Here is a 21732-nt window from a genome sequence, read left to right on the forward strand (position 1 = left end):
GGTCGACCTCGCGTTACCAACCCCGACGGAAGAGCTTAACGGCCCGGCGTCGAACGACCTGGGTCAAGGGGCTAGTACCCTAAGGGGGCACGAGGCCCGACCTCGCGTACCAACCCCAACGGAATGGCCCAAGTACCTATGCTCAAAGAGCTAGGACGGAGCGGCTAACGCACCCTAAGGGGGCACGAAGCCCGACCTCGTGTACCAACCCCGACGGAAGGGCCCAAGTACCTATACTCAAAGAGCTAGGACGGAGCGGCTAACGCACCCTAAGGGGGCACGAGGCCCAACCTCGCGTACCAACCCCGACGGAAGAGCCCAAGTACCTAGGCTTAAAGAGCTAGGACAGAGCGACTATCACACCCCGAGGGGGCACGAGGCCGGACCTTGCGTACCAACCCCTACGGAGGAGCCCGAAGTGCCTAGGCTCGAAAGAGTTAGGACGAAGCGGCTATCACGCTCTAAGAGGGCACGAGGCCGGACCTTGCGTACCAACCCCAAAGGAAGGGCCCAAGTACCTATGCTCAAAGAGCTAGGACAGAGCGGCTATCACACTCCGAGGGGGCACGAGGCCGGACCTCGCGTACCAACCCCGACGGAGGAGCCCGAAGTGCCTAGGCTCGAAAGAGCTTGGACGAAGCGGCTATCACGCTCTAAGGGGGAACGAGGCTGGACCTCGCGTACCAACTCCAACGGAAGGGCCCAAGTACCTATGCTCAAAGAGCTAGGACAGAGCAGCTATCACACCTCGAGGGGGCACGAGGCCGGACCTCGCGTACCAACCCCGACGGAGGAGCCCGAAGTGCCAAGGCTCGAAAGAGCTAGGACGAAGCGGTTATCACGCTCTAAGGGGGCACGAGGCCGGACCTCACGTACCAACCCCAACGGAAGGGCCCAAGTACCTATGTTCAAAGAGCTAGGACAGAGCGGCTATCACACCCCGAGGGGCATGAGGCCGGACCTCGCGTACCAACCCCGACGGAGGAGCCCGAAGTGCCTAGGCTCGAAAGAGCTAGGACGAAGCGGCTATCACGCTCTAAGGGCGCACGAGGCCGGACCTCGCGTACCAACCCCATCGGAAGGGCCCAAGTACCTATGCTCAAAGAGCTAGGACGGAGCGGCCAACGCACCCTAAGGGGGCACGAGGTCCGATCTTGCGTACCAACCCTGACGGAAGGGCCCAAGTACCTATGCGCAAAGAGCTAGGACGGAGCGGCTAACGCACCCTAAGGGGGCACGAGGCCCAACCTCGCGTACCAAACCCGGCGGATTCCCCACCAAGCAAAAAAAAAAAAAAAAAAAAAAAAAAAATCCTGCACGGCATTGGGGCGAGGCCGAGGCTCGGGAGGTCGTCCGGAGCTCGGCCAGGGGCCGCGAGGCTATGTCCTACCTCTCGTCTTCATATCGGCGCCGCGACGGGGCTTTAGTAATAGAGACACATGTTGTGTTGTTCAAATTACCAAGTAGACAAGAGATAAAAGAGAAGATCCAACTTTCGAATCATAGCAAAAGGTAACACAAAGAGTTGCCATACAACCACAACATAAGCAGCAAAAGAGGGCGACAATATTCAAAGTCTATGCCCAGAAGCAAACTAAGATAAAACAGGACCAAGTCTACTCGTTCGAGTCCGGCGCGACGGCGGGCTGCGGCTCCGCTTACGGCATGTGATGGGTTGACTTTTGAAGATATCTAGGGAAGAAAGATGAGATTAATTAGGACTCTACTGCATGTGAGTCCTAACAGATGAAGGAGTCATGTTCGTGGCGGAGTTTTCATCCTTATCACAAGAAGTGCCTTTCTGACAACGCACCTGTAAGCCTGGGACGCGGGCACCTCGGGGTAGGCATTTTTGGCCAGTCGGCCGGAGCGTCTACTCTCCTTCACTGACGATCACTCGCAGCTCAGAGAGTGGGGACTGATGATGGATATATTGGAAATCGACCCGAACCGACCTGAGGGCGCGGAGCAAGAACGGGTCCTGGGGCGGTGCCGCGTACCCGCCCCGGCACGAGGCTTCGACACGTGGCCCTGCGCGAGCCACGGCTTGAGGTCGGACTGGCCTCTCCACGGGGTCAGACCGACCTCCAAATGGGCTCGGTCCGGCCCCCACAGCGCGGCCCAGTCGCGATACCGGGCGCGGTCAACTTGAGATATAACTACCCCCCGTTTTAGGGGGAGGCAGTTGGGGGATTTAGCTTGTATAAAAGCCCCCATCTTGTCCTAACAAGAGACGATCTATCCTACTTACATACTTTGTAATAGCGAACCATTGTAATAGCCTATTTACGGCATTTGATATAATATACGGTCCTCACGACCTACAGTCCATGCGGCCTTGCGACATCGTTTTGTCCCGTTTATATATTTCCCATATTACGTTCTTATCCAGGTTTAATAATTCGGGCCACCCCGGGTTAATTAAATCCATCAGGTAAATTATGTCATTTCTTTAAAATAATAAGTATAAAGATGGAAAAAAAGTTAGGAAGCTAGGAGTTTATTTGAAACGCTACCTAAAGTAGCGTTCCAAAATAAGCTCTTATTTTAAGCTATGAGCTTATTTTGAGAACATTATCAAACAGAGCTTATAACTGATAAGTACCTTAAAATAAGCTATAAGCTCCGAAATAAGCTCTGCCAAACAGAGCCATAGCCTTAGAGTTACAAAAAAATAAAAAAATAACAAAATAACAAAATAAAAAAATAAAAAAATAAAAACTTAATTAATCAAATATTTATATTGATTTTTTAACTAAGTCAAACAACTAATAGTAGTCAAATAAGTCAAAATTAATTGATAAGCTAACTATTTTACTAAACAAGACCAATGTGGACGTGCATTTCTCAAGTACGTATTGAATTTAATTTAATTGAAGATGATGAAAGATAATAAAACATAAAAAGAAGAAGAACGTGTTTTCATTTGTTACATTAGCTACATACGTTGTTGTGTTAATTAGATTAGAAACAAGCCATAGGTTGAATAACGCCGGAAGTTGTTCCGTCGGCGTTAACGCATGACGCTTCGGCTGGTCCGTCTTCATACGTCAACATGACGTCCTGTAGTTTTATGCTGCGGCACGGGTTCGTCGCGCTACAGTCGAGTCTCACCCCTACTTGCGTTGCAGATGTTCCTCGGATGTCTTCATATGTTACATCACTAATTTTAACACCCGAATACTGTAATAACAATAATAAATATTAACACCAGTCCATAATTGAATAACGAATCACTATCAATTTAAGAGATTATAAGTTTAATTTCTAATAAAACTAAACACAAAAATGGATTCTTGTTATATGTGTTTTTTTTATTTGATTAACGAATAACGAATGTGATTTAAGGATGATAGTGTGAGATAACCTAACATATATGGGCCAGCACGACATGACTTTGTATATATATAGAGTAGTGGCAGCCACTCTTCATAGGTAAATTATTGTCCACATAGTGTTAGGTGGACCATAACAAAAAAATACATTTTTAATATACTAAATGTATATTATTTTTGTATTGAATGTACATTATACGATATAATGTACACTCATTAAAAAAATAATGTACATCTCATGAATATAATGTACATTATTTTTGTATTAAATGTACATTATTTTTGTACCGAATGTACACTATTTTTATATTGAATGTACATTATTTTATAGTATACAAAATATGGTCCACACAATAATGATGGCTATTCATATAACTTTGGTTGGGCTAGACTTAATTGGCCGACTCATGCATGGGCCGCAAATTATGCCGTGGAATCGTGTTCACCGAGAATGGTGAACACAAGTCAAAACGACGTCGTTTTTAGGCAAAAAAAAAAAAAAAAAATCGCGGATGTGGAGTTAACGGCGCGTTACTGATCAAATTATGAATTTTCTGTTATGAGATTATGAATTTTATGAAAATTCATAATCGCATAAAATTCATAATCGCATAACAGAAAATTCATAATCGCATAACAGAAAATTCATAATCGCATAACAGAAAATTCATAATCTCATGGTTCCAAAGTGAATGTGCAGGCATGGATTCATAATTTATGAATGTCCGTGATTTCGGACGGGAATATGTAGGCATGGTTCCAAAGTGAATGTGCATGCATGAATTCATAATTTATGAATGTCCGAAACTCCGAAATTATGAATGTAATGAAAATTCATAATCTCATAACAGAAAATTCATAATCGCATAACAGAAAATTCATAATCTCATAACTGAAAATTCATAATCTCATAACAGAAAATTCATAATCTCATAACAGAAAATTCATAATCTCATGGTTCCAAAGTGAATGTGTAGGCATGGTTCCAAAGTGAATGTGTAGGCAGTCACGTAATTAATTAAAAAAAAATAAAAAAATAAAAAAAAGAAAGATAATGGTGCACTAACACCGTTGGAACCGTGTTCACCATGAATGGTGAACACAGTTCCATGGCATAACGTCTGTGCATGGGCTAGCACGGCATGACCCTAATGTATATATGGCAATGTTAGCTCAACCTTCATATAGTCTAGGTTGGGTCGGTCTGGAATTTATATACTTTTAAAGTTTATAGACTAAAAATGTAATGATTTTATTTTAATACTAGTATTTTTTATGCGCGATGCGTAAAAAATAGGTGCCCAATATTAATACATTATATTAAAATTTTAAATTTATTTAGATTTTAGATATTTAAATTATTCTAAATAATAATATAATAATAATAATGTAAATCATTTTTATAAATTTGATATTTATATTTATGTAATAATTAACATATAACTCAAATATTTAATGTGTATATATTATTATTAATGAAGAAGATAAGAAAATATATGGTGGATGCATGTGCATGGTAACAATAGTGGAAAAGATAACGGAAGTTATAACGGTAGGGGTATGTTTGTCCAAAATATTTTAATGTACAACCTTTAGAACATAATGTACAAAAAAACTTGACGGAAAAAACGGACATAAATCAGGGGTATAACTTTCATTCACACTTATTATGTTTTTAGATTTAGATACATGAAAAATTGAAATAAAGACAATTTAAAGAGAGTCTCACTCTTATATAAGGAACTTGAAATAATGTACAATTATTATGAGTTAGTTAATTAAACCTTTAATAATAAAGGCAATTTTTTTTGGGGGGATGAAAAGTAATATTATATAATTATCAAAATTGAGAACGTACAAATTAAATATTGAAATGATATAATACCTGGCCTGGGCAACTACTTTTGTTGTAGGGGCAGTAATTCTGGTCGATAATAATGGGATTTTGGACATCGTACATAAGAGCATGTTGGAAGAGGACATCCTTCACAAAACTTGTGCTTGGTCTGCCCCAAGTTTTTATCCTTGCACCATTTTGTGTATTTATAAAGGTAACCATTTTAACCGTCACATTTTGCACCCCTTTTTCTTCATAATCCCTGCCTAAACTTCCAATGCTGTTCGTGCCAATTTCACAAACCAGTTACTTTTCCCCCACATGCACACACATATATATCAGAGTGTTCATGTGATAACAAAATCTCGATAAAAATAAAGACTGATATGATTCATCCATCTATTTAGATAAATCAAAGGTTAATAGTTGTTAAAAGAAATAAAGGGAAAGGGCATGTGGTTAGTTTTATAAATATTGTAAACTTAAAAATTTAAGGTAATTATAAAATTGTCTCTTTTTTTTTTTTTTTTATTATGATGTACACTTAGCTATTAATGAACCATGATGGACGGTTGAGACCAATCTTCACTTTTTACTAAATGACCATGTTCTCATTTGATCTTGGCCCATAGGGTGGTTCAAATGAGAATAATCCCTATTGTAAAAAGTGAGATTGATCTTAGTCGTTCATTAAGATTCATTAATGGTTGAGAGTTTTAGTAAAAACAACACGTGTTCAATTTTATATATAATTATTATGATAAACTTTCAACTTTGTAATATTTATAAAACTAACCCCACTATTTTTTTTAATTTATTGTTCAACCGTTCTCAATCTTTGATCTATTTAGATTGGTGGATCATATCAATCATCACTTTTTACCTGAGAGCATGTTCTCACCTGAACTCTCCCTACTCCTATATATGGTTACATCATAATTGGTATTGAAGTAATGAAAAAGCAAAAAAGACTATTGGACTAGCAAAAAAGAATAATTTAACTTCAATTCATGACACAACTGTAAAATAATATTTACAAAAGTAGATAGTTACCTGATTCCGTGGCCGGGGCCACACACAATGTTCTCAATCCATAGATTAGTACTGCCTGGGCCGATCGATACACAGTCGTCTCCGGTGCCGATATTAGAGTCGACGACGGTAATACCTGACGAGAACTGGACATGAACGCCGTCTGTGTTAATACTATTTCTAGGGGCCATAATGTTTAACCCTTGCAGTGTCGTGTTTTTGCAGGCGAGGATAACGACGTGGAACAACTGGCTGTTAACGGAGGTTAGCCCGTATACCATGACGTTGTTGGAATGGATAAACCCTAGACTCTGCATGCATTTCAAGATTTCAAGGCCTTAATTAATAGGATTAATTTCAAAATTATTGAGTTAATTCCACTGGTGTCTTTGATGACAATTCTAAATTTAGTCAAAAACTATCATTTTTGTCATTTAACATCACAAACTAATATTTTTTTTTTTAGATACTTTTAGTCCTTATCATGACTTCTCCTATTTTTAGTAAGGGCATTTTTGTCTCTTCATATGTTTGTTTTATTATTTTTTCGATTTCAAACGGTTTAATTGGTTTAGGACTTTACTAAAAACCGGTTGAAAATATGGTTACTAAAAATAAGAGTTTACATAAAGTCCTAAACCAATTAAACCGATTGAAATCGGAAAATAACAAAAGAAAAATAGGAAAAGACAAAAATACCTTACTAAAAATAGGAAAAGTCATGGGAATGACTAAATTTAGAATTGCAACCAGACTCTGTTACAATGCACTATATGTTGTCCTTACTAAAAATAGAAAAAGTCAGGAGAATGACTAAATTTAGAATTGCAACCAGACTCTGTTACAATGTACTATAAATTTACTTTCTCAACATACTGAAGCACAAGGTGTCAATACCGCCCTTACTGAGGCTCGAATCCATGACCTCCTAAATGGGATAGCCACTTCGTGGCACTAGACTATAATGTCATTGTCAATTGTTTTATTTATTATTTATTAATCAAACCATTTCTTTCGTATTTTTAAATTTAGATTTTTTTTAATGCTTAATAATATTTTTAATATAATTTTCTAAATATATAAATTTTATATACTTAATATTCGTACTAAATTTACATTATGAAATATTGAATTAAAAATAACACCTATTAATCAAAACACATGAAATGAGACGGAGGTTGTAATATATATTGTTAAATCTTTTGATTCAATTATTACCGTAGCGCCATTGGGGCAGTCCTTCCGGGAAGCCTTGCAGTTCCACAAGGCAGCACCCTGACCGTCGAGGGTGCCGCCGTTAATGAAGACGCCGTCAACGCCATCAAACAGAATCCAGTAACCCACGTTTCCGATGACATTATAGTCGGCGGGAGCAACCAGGGTGCCGTTGATTAAGAATTCAATGCCTCTGCTCATGCACTTTCCTCCAAACTTAACTTGCGTGATTGAATACCTTCCCGGCGGCACGTAAATGACGGCCGGCTCCGGCGAGGCACAGGCGGCCGCCCATGCCCGTAAAAATGGCTCTGAAGAGTCAGTCACGCCGTCAGGGTTTGCCCCGAAATCAACAACATTGAATGCTAAGATGATGACACATGATTCACTTAGAAAGATGAGTAGCATGAGAAGAAGATCAGTGATTTTTGCAGCCATTTTCGTAATGAACAAGTCTGATCGAGTTAATGGATATTTATAGGAACAAAGATGAATTGAGAAATTAAAGAAGCACTTTTTAGGGGGCCGCTGAAATGAAAGCATTCAATTTTGCGGAAATGAAGTACTTAACCAGCTGAAAAACGGGCTAACTTTTGAGCCTAAACATAAATCTTTTCATGTCTTCACAACTTTTCAGAGGGTTATCTGAAATTGGTTTTAATTTCTTGATGCTTGTAATTAAAATAAAGGAAAATGATATAGGTAGTCCTATAGATTAGAACTTCTTAAACATGTCCTATAGAGAACGCAACCTTGGTATCTTTTCTATGATCGGTGATCACTCGCCAAATACTTTTTTATCTGAAATTTCGCTTAAGGGTGGCCGAAACCCTAATTATGTGATAGTAGGTCATTAACTAGTTTTTATGTTTTATTGCATCAAGATAAATTATTAATGGGTGTAATTGAAGCTTTAACAAATATAGGGAGCTAATTAACTTTTCCGCTAAAATTTGATAGCAGATTTGGCTCATTTTTCGAAAAAAATAAAGTAGAGAAAAATAAGTAGCTTTTAATAACAAACCCAATTGGATTTTACTTTTAAGGCATGCACAACATAAACGCAAGGTAGGCGTATACTTTGGAAGCTTTTGTAAGGGTGGGAAGCATTTCCTTAATATCTAATGCCTTACTCTTTGTTTGTTATCATTTTCATGATTATCTTATATTAAAATTCTCATTTATAATTTATTTATTTTCGTGATTTGGTTATTCCTTTCACTTTAAATATGAATGAAATGAAAATATCATATGATGATTTTTCGTATAAATGTATATAAAATGTGTTAGTATTAATTATTTCGACGGCAACATAAATTATAGAGTTAATATCACAAATAGTCCTCAGATTATTGGGGTAGTACTCCTTTTAGTACTCGACTTTCAATTCGACCAAAACAAATACCTCAACTTTCATTTTTGACCACAAATAATTTTCCGTTAGTCTTTTTGTTAAGTGAGTGTTAAATTTAAGGGTATAATTGTCAAATTAAAGATAGAAAAAATACCCTTAAATTTTAACAAATTAAAGGAAAATGTCATGAGAGCCCGAGAGCGATGAGCTCTACGACGACGAAGATCGGCCGGAAAAGCCAAGGAGTTATGACGTCACCGAAATGAGGTCGCCGCATTACTCTCTCTTCTCCCGCCCCCTCCTCCAGGTTCGTCCTTTATGAGCCTGAAGGCAAATAATCAACGTAAAATACAGGGAAAACAATATTTCTTACATGGTATCAGAGCAACTCAGGTTATTATTTTTTCAATTTTCTTTCTTTTTCTTCCATCCTCTTCGCTAGGGTATCCTTTTTAGGGATTGGGCTTTTTGACAGTAGCTACTCTCATTCCACCATAGCAGAACCCCTCGCCACTAATGATATAGTATGTTTTAGTCATGTTGAGTGGAACTACATCTCTTCCAGCACCAGTAGTCCAGTCCTGAAGGAGATGGTCCGCATTGCATGATGACTCATAGTTCGTCTTGTTTACTTCAAGCATATTCATTTGGTTCCTATCATATATATTACAATATGGTAATTAGATAAATATGTAAACAATATCATTCTTAAAATATTGTAAATTTGTTGTATTATTCTTTGCCTTATTTAGGCATATGACTGTTATTCAAAGTTGTATATATGAGTTTTAAGGCAAATCAATGAAACATAGGGAGAACAATATTTCTTACAATATACAAAAACTGCAAGTACAAAACCGAGAACCACTTAAGCTAGAAACATATCCTTTATGCTACTGAATTAAGCAGTACATTGAAACAGAATGGGAGAAGGCAATGTCACACAACACTAAAATAAGAACAAAAACAAAGGAAGAGAGACACTACAAGACAATCACAATAGGGATTACATGTTAGTTTATCCTTCGTCCGAGAAGTTGGCGACCAAACTGGTCGACTTCTCCAGCGAAAGAGAAGGCGACCAGTTTGGTCGCCGGAGACCAATTTTAAAAAATAAATTTGCAGAAATGTAAGTGGGACTTGTGTGTCTGTTTGACCATGAAAAAAAAAATTATGACAACAAACACATTTATCAAAGGATCTTTTCTTATTTTTATTCAATTTTCAAAAGTGTCATATTTTTGTCAACTCTTTTTATTTTTGTTCTATTACCGTTTTTGACCCGGTTAACTCTCCCCTTATCATCTCTGATGCTTTGTTTCAGACTTGAATCAATGAATTAATTAACTTCATATAAAAAAAAAAAGGACATAATAGAAATTCTTAGTACAACTTTTGACTTCTCTAAATCTTCGTGCGATAACTTTCAAAAAAAAAAAAAAATCTCCGTGCCATACACTAGGCAAATTATGCAGTGGACCAGGTCTACCTTGCATTATAGACCTTGGTTCAAAAATAACTTTCAGATTTTATATCTATAGTTGACACATTCTATACCTGCAGTTGATAATTTCTGTACATGTAGCTATCATATTATGTGTCAACAATTATCAAGTCAGATTATGTATCTATAGTTGACACATTCTGTACTTGCAGTTTTCTATACCTCTAGCAATCATATTATTTGTCAACAATTATTAAGTTATTTATTTACAAAATATATTAACTGGAGATATAAAATTTTTATATCAAGAATAACAATGTAATATGTTCCTGTTGGTCCCAAAAGAGGTAAGGTGAAAGTCTAGAGTGGGGGGGGGGGGGGGGGGGTGAATAGACTTTCAAACTTTTTCGCACAGCACAACAATTGCTAAGACAGAGATAAACCAAAACTCATAACTAGATTGTTAGAGTATGGTGCACAACGGAAATTAAATAACGATAAAGTGTGTTTGAGATAATGTGAGCAGTATATCTCGTGTAGAGCGAATATGTAAAGAGCGGTAAGTAAAGAAAGCAGTAAAGAACACAAGACAATTATAGTGGTTCGTGAGGTGGTGTAATCCTCCTACTCCACTTGCTCTTTTCTCCAAGAGCCAATTCACTATATCCACCACTTCTTGGTTCCAAGATACAATGAATTCCGTGATCTAGTGCTTTGATCACAAAGCCCGCACTAATCACGCCCAGTGACACCACACTGCTGCTTCGGGTTTCACGTCGCCGCGCTACTATCCCAGGATTTCACGACTCCGCGTTACTTTCCCCCCGTCTTCCACACTCCGGTAGAAACGTATCTCGTGATCTGGTGCTTTGATCACCAAGCCCACACCAATCACGCCCAGTGCCTCCGACACTGCTGCTTCGGATCTCACAGCTCCGTGTGACAATCCAGGATTTCACAGCTCCGTGCTATTTTCCTCCCTTCTCTTGTTTTGCTCCAAAACAAGTGTTGTCTTGCTTCCAACTTCTGAGACTCTGTAGTTGATCTTCAATGATGCGCAGGTCTCTTTGATGAAGATAAACACTCTGGAATGATTTCTCTTGATAGCTCTGAGTGTTTTCTCTCTTTGAATATATCAAGTAAAGCACTTGATATTTATGCTCTGTTTTGCTCTGTTTAAGAAGTCTCACAATATTTCTCTTTTGAAGCTCTCTGAGTTCTTTTTCTTTTCTCACTTCTCACTTGAAGATTTTTGGTATGCTCTGTACCAAATGAGATTTTTGCTCTATGCTCTTTCAAGCTTAATTCCTCTATTCGATCCCTTTTATGGATTCGAATTTTCTCCTCTCTTGTTCGTGAGTTCGTTGTATGCTCTTCTGCTCTTGTGTTCTTCAAGTCTTCATATCTTCATCATTTTATAGCTGGTAATGAGAATCTGTCCGTTGGAAAGAGACGCTCTCATTTTTGAAATCTTGTATCTTTTGTCAGAGATCTTATCTTATCTTCTGCAAAAATGTCAGAAAGAGATAAGCTAGCCGTTTGATGGAGTTTCATCTCCATGTAAATGAGCTCCCAAACTTCATCTGATATTCCTCTGGTTTTACGTTGAGTGGAAATATCTGGGTCTTAGTTTTGGTGTAGAATGGCTTCTCTGATTAGCTCTGAAGTGGTCCTTGTATCTTTGAGATTTAAAAATATTCTTCAATTTAATCCCATACTAGTTAAAACTAGTATTTTTCCTTGTGAGAATATTTTTCACTGTAAGTTCTGCTTCATCTTCTTCATTCTCACGTCTTGGTGTTCTCAGACTTCAAACTAGTTGTGAACTTCCACACAATTTGAATTTCTTGGTGTCTTGGTGTTCTCAGACTTCAAACTGGTTGTGAACTTCCACCCAATTTGAATTTCTGCTTCATCTTCTTCATTCTCACGTCTTGGTGTTCACTGTAAGTTCTGCTTCATCTTCTTCATTCTCACGTCTTGGTGTTCTCAGACTTCAAACTGGTTGTTGTGAACTTCCACCCAATTTGAATTTCTCCTTTGTAATTGACAATTTGAATTTCTCCTTTGTAATTGACAATTTGAATTTCTCCTTTGTAATTGACTTTGACTTGCAATTGGCTCCAAACTGCTCCTGGTGCTTTCAATTGCTTCCCTCCCAATTTGAATTGTTGACTTTGACTTCCCAATTTGAATTGTTGACTTTGACTTTGAAATTGGCTCCCAGACTTCCCTTGGTATTTGAATTTCATCTCAATTCAATTTGATCTTTTCATCTCAATTCAATTTGATCTCCATGTCTTCTTTGAATTGGCTCCTAAGTGCAATTGCATCTCAATTGGCTCCCAGACTTCCCTTGGTATTTGAATTTCATCTCAATTCAATTTGATCTCCATGTCTTCTTCCCAATTTCAATTTCTATGAAATCGGCTCCCAATTCCCTTTGAATTGGCTCCTAAGTGCAATTGCATCTCGATTAATTTAATTTGACTTCTCAAATTTTACCTTGTAAAATTGTTGATGGTGAGTTTCGAGCTTGAGCCATTTCAAATAATATATCAAGCATCATCCACTTCGTCCGTACAACTTTTGATTAAATCTCCAATCACATTTGATGTACTTCTTTCTTTCCATAGATGCTTGATCTCCAAGTCAATTTCATGCATTCTTCTAATATTAATTTTCTTCAAGAAAATTCTTCTGGGATATCTTCTTTGAGTAGCATTGACGTGATTTCATATCATTCAACTCCTTCAATTTGTCATTTTCTCCAGACAAATTCTTAATTTTCGGCTTGATATCTTCTTCTACTATTTTCATGCATCTTCCTCTGTTTTTCTCTTTTCATAATTAAATAATTTCCCGATCACGGTCTAAGACTCTACTAGACCTATAAATAAAATTTGGGGGATCTACAAATACAAATTTGGCATATCAAAACCATTACACTTTATTCCTAACAATTTCCCCCCTTTTGATAATGCCAAAACCTATACTCAGTCATTGGCTTTAAGTCTTTGAAAAATAATCTTTTTGCTCAATTTTATTTGACAAAGCCAAGGTGAGTTTAACAAATGGTTTTCTAGACACAATCAAAAGAAACTTGTGAATTAAATTTTTAGACAAGCTCCTAAACGCATCTTGGATTATTTTTATTTTGATCATCATCAATTTTTAATTTTGTCGTGCGTTTGACATATTTCTTGTCTTTTAATTCACGAAAGTCTAATTACATTAAACAAATAAAATTAAAGACTCAAAATAGACCATGGGAAATTATTATTGATATATTTCGAATTTATAGAGAAAAACGCAACAGAAGTTCGAAAATAGAAAATATCAGCTTAAGAGAATTTTCAGATTACCTTCTGGGTTTCTTCACACCAAAGTCTTTCTTCAAAATTTCCTTGACATGTTCTCTGAGCTTGAAGAAATCATCTTTAAATTTTGCATTCTGAAATTTCTTTGTAAGCTGTCCGGCCATATAGTATCCATAAGCTTCTTTGATATTGTTGCCCGGAAGAACTCCGTTTTCCCACCATAAGACACATTCTTCGAAGCTTCTTTCTTCTCCAAGATTCATGCCCATATTTCCGGTGAAATCTCTTAGTTCATACCACATCTCGGTTCTTTTCCTTTTGCCTTCTTCTTCTTAATTCTTTTCCGAGATCCATTGGGCTTGATCGGCTGCAGGCCATTTCTTGATCATGCTTGGTAAATTTTCCTTGGTCCATATTGTTGTCTGAGTGGCGGTACCCTTAGAACATTCTAACCAGCCACGCTGTTCAGCAACCTTTGATGTACTCGTACCAAGACTAGGATTCGCGAACTGAGCAAAACCAATCTGAGATGGTCCTTGTGAGGATTGTCCGCGGCTTCGGCCTCTACCTTGAGTAGACACTACTGGCTGTTGTTGACTTCCAAGAATAAATTCTTGTTGTTGCAAAGCCATGTGACTGAGAATTTCTTTCCCCCTTTTGGCGTTATCAACCAAAAATGCTAGGGTCTTAAAATCTCGGTCTTGGTTTGCCTTCACAGTTTCAACACTGTTGTGTGTTTCAATGGAAACGGTTTGCACGTTGTCAAGTTTGTTTGTTGTAACTGCGAGTTCAGCTTCAAGTTTGTTGATTCGGCTTTCTTGATCTTGAATCGCTTTGATTTGTCTCAAGTGACGTTCGTTGTTAATCTTTTCAGCTGCTTCTCGTTCCTTCTTCATGAGCTGAAGCACTTCAAGTAAGCCTTTTGTCAATTCTCCTTTCAAAATTCTTTCAGCTTTGTCAATCTGGGTCTTCAAAATATTTTGATGCTCCATTAATTCCTTCAGATTGACTCGTACATCTGTGTGTTGTTGATCCATCTTTTGATTTTGTTCAACCAATTTTTCTCCAATTGTTTGACAAACAACATCACTGGATTCGGCCACTTTGGCAAATAAGGATGAAAATATGCCATCATCTTGATCATTCATCTGCACAAAGTTTTGAGAGGATCCGAATGGACTTCTATTCGGATCTGTGAGAACAACTGTATCAATAAGTTGCATCCCTTTTTCTTCAGGTGATTCGGCTTTTTGATTTAGATCACCAACCTGTTCTTCTAAGACTTCTGTTCTTGTGTAGTTATCTGCAAATATATCTTCATTTTCTAGAACAGGGTCCATGGTAGGCATGGTAGACTCGGTATGGTGTACCGGCAATACACTGGATAAATCCCATGTGATTTGCAGTCTACTCTCAGTAGCAACTTCTACTGCAACTTCAACTGGTATATCTCTTCTTCCTTCTTCTGACACTTGTTCTCTTATTTCTTCTCGTACTGACACTTCGGCTTCATTAGATCCCACAAGTTGTTCATTGCACTCTAGATTCACATTAGTTGTTGTGGGGGTCAGATCAGATATTAATAAAGAAGAATCATGGACTTTCACAGGTATGTCCATATGATTTTCAGTGCTTATGATTGGTACATCAATGAGTGCCGTCCCTTCAGTTCTTTCATCAAAAACTTCATTATCCACAAGAGATGTGTTACCTAGATAATGATGTGTGTCATAAACTGACCTTTGCAGAGCTAACTGAAGTGAAATTTCATTCTGTCTCTCTTGTTCGGCTAAACGGTCTTGAACCGTACTGCCTCCTTTTATTGGTGCTTTGCCTTTTTGTCTGGCTGCCTTCTCGTGTAGCTTCATGTGATACACTTGATTTAAATCCATGTTGAGTGCATCTAGCATCACGTTCGTTCCGCACCATTCCAAGGAAAAATCTTCACTCCGTATCAAATCTGGGGTGATTTTTGACATGAAAGAATGATATCTTTCAAGTTTCCATTCTTTCCAAGTTTGCACCATTATCAATTCTTTCAACAGCTCCGGATCATCTTGAATGAGAGCTGAGTCAAAGACTATAGGTCCTGCACTTCCTTCGGCTGCAGATTGACTCGAGAGTCTTCTTTGTAGATCATTCGAAATTTGCACATCAACTCCTGCAAATTCCATTCTTGTAGTATCGTCAGCTCCTTCGGCCAACACGTTTGGTTCGGCATATTTGATCAGAACAACTGCCATAGCCGTACTGATGGCTTCTTGATCTCTTCCTGATCGATTACTTGATCCCATTTGATTACTTGAGGTTGAGATTGCTTTGCTGTTTCTCGGTCTGGAACTCTGAGGTGTTTTTGAACTTGTAGAACTCCCACCTTCTTGTCTTCTTCTCTGGCTTGACCTTTTTCCAAAATTAGGACTGAATTTTCTGAAGAGAGCTCTGTAAATTCCAATATTTTTGTGTTTTCTCATTGGAATTGTCTTCTTCCTTAGCAGTTCTCCAATGATGAGACCATATCCAACATTTTGATAGAATCGGTCTACTACAGCGGGTTTCTTCATTGGTTTGGCAGCATGAACAAAAATAACCATTTTCCTGTAGATAAATTTTGCCCATTTGAATTTTATCCCTTTCATGATTCCGTCCATCTGGCACACTGTTGAGGCAGTCAAATCTTCAGTACTACCCAGTTTGTGTTCAAGAATCTTGTAAATCATGTCCACCAACATCTCGTATTCAAACTTCAATACATTCTTATGAGCGGATACATCAGAGAAAATTGGAGCCGTAGGACCACGAATCTCGTTCCAAAAATTTTGAACAACGTAGCTGTGAGATTCTGGCATTATCTGAGATTCAGGAAAGTTGAAGCACTTATGTATGTCATCTTCAGTGATCGAAACTTCTGATCCTCCAACTTTAGATTTAATCGAGTCCTTTCCAACGACTGCATGTAGATAAAATTCAGCTATATCTTCTTCAAAGGTTCCAAAGTAGTTGTAGGTGAAGAAATCAAACAGTCCACAGTCTTTTAAAGCTTGAAGAATTTTCTCGGCCGTGTCCTTGTTGGTAGAACCTAGTCTGAAAAACTCAGGATTGAGTACCATCCCATTCGTCACTTGTTGCGAGAGGGCAGAAATAGGATCAATTTGCTTTCTTCCAGATTGGGCCATGATGATCAGATCGATTGATCGAGGAGAGATAATTTGAGAGAGAGAGTTTTCTGATATTCTGAAGGTCTTGAAAGAGTTTTTGAGGTATAAGAGAGGGGTTTATATGAGGAGGATGACTCGAAGGGGTTTTTCGAATTTAAGAGAGAGATATGAGACTTCTCAATTGTACCCTTTGGTTGAGGTGTGTCGATTGGGTGAGTTTAGGGTAGATGAGTCATCTGATAGAGAGTGTTACGAGGAAAGAGAAAATGTCATCATGAGCAGACAAGAGCATTTAATGCTCACACCTCTTTAGAAATACCCAATGCACATAAGGTGTAGAGGGTGGAGATTTGAAGAGACACTTAAGAAGGATTTTGGTTCTGATCTCCTTGAGATTTGTTTGTGGGGATCGATTAAGAGTCTAGATTTCTGACAGGCGAGATGGAGGTGTCGATTTGAGAGAGAGAGAGAGAGTAAATCTGTTTGGAAAGATTTGATTTAGGAGAGGATTATGGGGGGAGGTTTAGGTTGGGTGGAGGTTTAGAAAGGGTAGGAGTTTATGGGTGGAGGTTTGATGCCCAATTAAAATCTAATTTTCCTCCTTTATCTCCTGATTTCCTTCTCAAATTCGTGTACCACAAACATAATATCACTCAAACATCTCGTTAGTTGCAAAAATTATTCCACAAATAATTAATCACACATACCAATTATACTAAACTCATACACGGTAATTTCCAATCAAAAATCAAACACATTTTGGAAACTAACAAAATTAACACACATATTCCTAAATTATAATTAGAAACAACTTTATATAAAAACACAATAATCAGATTCCAAAAATATTTTAGAAACTAACAAAAATATTAACTTATAGATTTCTAAAACATTTTATTGCAAATTATATCACATATACTGCATAACACACATACAATTAACACATTAAATCATATTTTGCACATAACACATATATATTATTACACAAACACGGTAAATCATTTTTAGAGCAAATTGTTCATGCAAACAAGTTAGTTAATTTACAGAAACATGAACACATACTCAAAAACTGATTAACATATTAAAACATGCAATTTTAAACAAATTATCAAATAAATCACGAATTGCACATTTTATCAAATTAATTTGCATGGCATATGATCTCACGTTAAATAACACATGCAAATACACAAATAAATTCCTAACACATATTGCAATTTTATCACATAAAAATTTCGAGTAAAAACATACATGCAAATACGTAAAACAATTTATTTTGAGCACAAGTATCAATTTAAATAGAGAGATTAAGTCCAGTGATACTTAGCTCATTTCGATCATTCCCAACTCGTGCCTTAAGGTAGAAAATCTCGTTTCGCATAAAGGCTTTGTGAGAATATCAACAACTTGGTTTTCCGTTGGGATATATTCGATCTTCAGATTTTTCTTTTCAACGTGATGCCTTATGAAAAGGTGTCGAATGTCGATGTGTTTGGTTCTTGAGTGAAGCACCGGATTGTGAGTGATAGCGATTGCACTAATATTATCACAATAAATACTAACGTCATCACAATTTACTCCGTAATCCTTCAATTGTTGCTTCATCCACAAAATTTGCGCACAACAACTTCCTGCAGCAATATATTCGGCCTCGGCGGTACTAGTTGCGATGGAATTTTGCTTTTTGCTGAACCAAGAAACAAGCCTTCCCCCCAAGAACTGGCATGTCCCGGAAGTGCTTTTTCTGTCTATTTTGCAACCTGCAAAATCCGCATCTGAAAAACCTGTTAGAGTAAAATCTGTACCTTTTGGATACCATAATCCAACATTGATTGTGCCTTTCAAATATCGTATGATCTTCTTTGTTGCGACGAGGTGGCTTTCTTTTGGATTTGCTTGGAATCTTGCACACACTCCCACAGCATAAGAAATGTCCGGCATGCTTGCAGTAAGATATAGAAGTGAACCAATCATTCCTCTATATTTTGTTTGGTCGACATCTTTTCCATCTTCATCTTTGTCTAGCCTTATTGATGTGCTCATTGGAATTTTGATCGATGATTTTCCATCAAGGCCAAACTTCTTTATCAAGTCGCGGGTGTACTTTGCTTGATTGATGAATACTCCTTCTTTCAGTTGTTTGACTTGTAAGCCCAAGAAGTAATTCAATTCACCCATCATGCTCATTTCGAATTTATTCTGCATAAGCTTCGAAAATTTCTCACACAAAGAATTGTTAGTGCTTCCAAAAATAATATCATCAACATAAATTTGCACTAATAAAATATGATCACCATCTTGAATTCTAAATAGAGTTTTGTCAACAAGGCCTTTGGTGAATCCACAGCTTATCAAGAACATTGACAAAGTATCATACCAAGCTCGAGGTGCTTGTTTCAACCCATACAATGCCTTTTTAAGTTTGTAGACTTTATCACCTTCGCCTTTTACCTCAAAACCTGGGGGTTGTTCGACATAAACTTCTTCTTCGAGTAGACCATTCAAGAATGCGCTTTTCACGTCCATTTGATAAACAGTGAAATCTTTGTGTGCGGCATAGGCTAGGAAAATTCTGATTGCTTCAAGTCGGGCCACCGGTGCAAAGGTTTCATCAAAATCTATTCCTTCTTCTTGAGAGTATCCTTTTGCAACGAGCCTTGCTTTATTCCTAACAATCACGCCTTCTTCGTTTGCTTTGTTCCGGAAGACCCATTTGGTTCCTACAACATTGTGGTTTGCCGGTCTTGGAAAAAGTTCCCAAACATCATTTCTTTTGAATTGATCGAGCTCCTTTTGCATAGCATTTATCCAATCCGGATCATTGAGAGCTTCGTCAATTTCTTTTGGTTCAATCTGAGATAGATAACACGTGAACAATGCTTCCATGGTAGATGATCTTGTTTTCACGCCTTCATGGATATTCCCAATAATTAATTCTGGAGGGTGATTTTTGAGCCATCTTAAATCTGGTTGAAATGGGTGCATGGTACTGGGTGGATCCATTTGTTGTGAATTTGCAGTGTTGGTTCGAATTTCATCAATTAAATTGTCTTGAAATTGATTACCAACATCACATGCAATTTGATCATTAATTGGATCACCAACTTGTACTGCATCTCCATTCCCACGTGAGGCATCACTCCTAAAATTATTATTTAAAGAATTTCCAACTTCTTCTGGGTGAGGGATGGGATTTTCTAGAGAATTAATTTCCAACTCATCCATTCCCTGCAAAACATCATCTTCACACGTATCATTAGTATCACAAAAATCAATATGACACTTGTTACCATTTTGTGCAATTTCTTCGTCCAGTGCATCATTCTTGATCTGTGATTTTTCATCAAATACCACGTGTATGGATTCTTCAACCACCATTGATCTTTTATTCAAAACTCTGAATGCCTTGCTGGTAGCTGAATATCCTAGAAAAATTCCTTCATCTGCACGCTCATCAAAAGCTTTTAGATGCAATTTATCATTAATATGAATAAAACATTTGCATCCAAAAATGTGAAAATAACCAATATTTGGTTTTCTCCCGATTAGAGAAACGAGGTGCCATCCACAAAGCCGAGCAGGTCCTGTCCGCGAAGAAACGGAATAAGCTGGGTGCGCCAGAATAAAAAGTTTCGGGACGTCAACTTCATAGAGATGAAGTGATGAGCGCCCGTAAGGGAATTGTTACCGGACGGAGATGAGCCACCGCCGGCGGAAATTGTTCTCTCGGAGGAATTGGATGACATTTGCGGTGGTGGTGGGAGTTTTACGGTGGTTTTGTTGAAAAAAGGAGAGAAAAAAAAAACGAAGAGAGAGAATGGATCGACGTTTGGCTGATACCAGATAAGAGAAACATTTGTTATTCAGTTTCAACAGAACAGAGACTTATTATCTCCTATCTAATAGCCTAGTCAAATAAGACTTATTCTAATACATAATATAACTAGACTTAGGATTACAAATAATAATAACAAATAATAACATTACTAACACTCCCTTTATATAACTCATATGGAGTCTTCTTGTACTGCTTATGGATCATGCTTCGATTTTGTGTGTAACAAGCAGTGTTGATAGCTTCCGCCCAATATCGTTTCGAGAGACCGGCAGCACTAATCATCACTCGTGCGGCTTCTTTGAGCATTCGGTTTCTTCTTTCGGCAACACCGTTTTGTTGCGGTGTTCTTGCGGCAGATAATTGATGAGAAATTCCATGTGAATTGCAAAAAGCTTGTATAACTCCATTCACGAACTCGGTTCCGCGATCCGTTCGTATTTTTGATATTTGCAATTCTTTCTCATTTTGTAGTTGCTTCAACAGCTTTGGTAGAACTTGCTCAACTTCATTTTTCTTCTTGAGAAACACGGTCTAAGTGTACCTAGAAAAATCATCAACAACAACGAGAGTATATTTCTTACCACTTACACTTATTGGATCAACTGGTCCAAATAAGTCCATATGTAGTAAGCTTAGCGGTCTTGACGTTGACTCGTGTGTCTTTGATTTGAATGATGATTTGATTTGCTTTCCGCGTTGGCATGCATCACACACTTGGTCCTTCTTGAAGATAATATCTGGCAAGCCTTCTACTAGATTTTTCTTTGCAAGCTGATTGATGGTCTTGAAGTTTAAGTGGTTGAGCTTTCTGTGCCATTCCCAATTAGCTTCATTCGAATTTCTGGCCATTAAGCACACTGAATCTTTGCTTGTGCTCCAATCAACAATATACATATTCTTTCGCCGTTTTCCAGATAAAATAATCTCATTTGTGAGCTCATTTTTGATTAGGCAATTATCTTTAGAAAATTCTACAAGATAGCCTTTATCACAAAATTGACTAGTGCTCAACAAATTAAACTTTAATCCTTCAACGAAAGAAACATCTTCAATCTTCAAACCATTTTTCTTGATCGTGCCAACTCCTTTTGTAATTCCATAATTTTGATTTCCTCCGAATATAATTTTTGGTCCATCGATTTCTTTGAAATTCACTAGATATGATTTATTTCTAGTCATGTGGCGTGAGCAACCACTATCGA

The 21732-nt window shown here is 37.8% G+C and overlaps 1 protein-coding gene and 1 long non-coding RNA gene across 2 annotated transcripts; both read right to left on the reverse strand.

Annotated features, from left to right (window-relative positions):
* Positions 1 to 1822: 1822 nt before the first annotated feature.
* LOC109189706 lies at positions 1823 to 20369 on the reverse strand. The gene is made up of 3 exons (XR_002055611.1): positions 20248 to 20369; positions 16563 to 16565; positions 1823 to 1836 (listed from the first exon to the last, which is right to left on the reverse strand). It is a non-coding gene; the product is annotated as an uncharacterized LOC109189706 (long non-coding RNA).
* On the reverse strand, positions 2930 to 7857 carry LOC109189705 (polygalacturonase-like). Its single transcript, XM_019340317.1, has 4 exons — positions 7423 to 7857; positions 6226 to 6515; positions 5221 to 5452; positions 2930 to 3183 (listed from the first exon to the last, which is right to left on the reverse strand). The coding sequence occupies exons 1-4, from the start codon at positions 7855 to 7857 to the stop codon at positions 2965 to 2967; spliced, it is 1176 nt and encodes a 391-aa protein (XP_019195862.1). The 3' UTR covers positions 2930 to 2964.
* Positions 20370 to 21732: the final 1363 nt, after the last annotated feature.

This window comes from Ipomoea nil, unplaced genomic scaffold, assembly GCF_001879475.1.
Source record: "Ipomoea nil cultivar Tokyo-kokei standard unplaced genomic scaffold, Asagao_1.1 scaffold1562, whole genome shotgun sequence".
Taxonomy (NCBI): Eukaryota; Viridiplantae; Streptophyta; class Magnoliopsida; order Solanales; family Convolvulaceae; genus Ipomoea; species Ipomoea nil.

What these genes read in the sequence shown, in the direction of transcription:
- LOC109189705 (XM_019340317.1), bottom strand. Translation starts at nt 7,857, where the DNA reads ATGGCTGCAAAAATCACTGATCTTCTTCTCATGCTACTCATCTTTCTA. An exon ending in ACTGCCCCAATGGCGCTACG is followed by an intron (nt 6,516 to 7,422) that starts GTAATAATTGAA and finishes AAATGCATGCAG; the next exon opens with AGTCTAGGGTTTATCCATTC. An exon ending in AAAGTAGTTGCCCAGGCCAG is followed by an intron (nt 3,184 to 5,220) that starts GTATTATATCAT and finishes TTGTTATTACAG; the next exon opens with TATTCGGGTGTTAAAATTAG.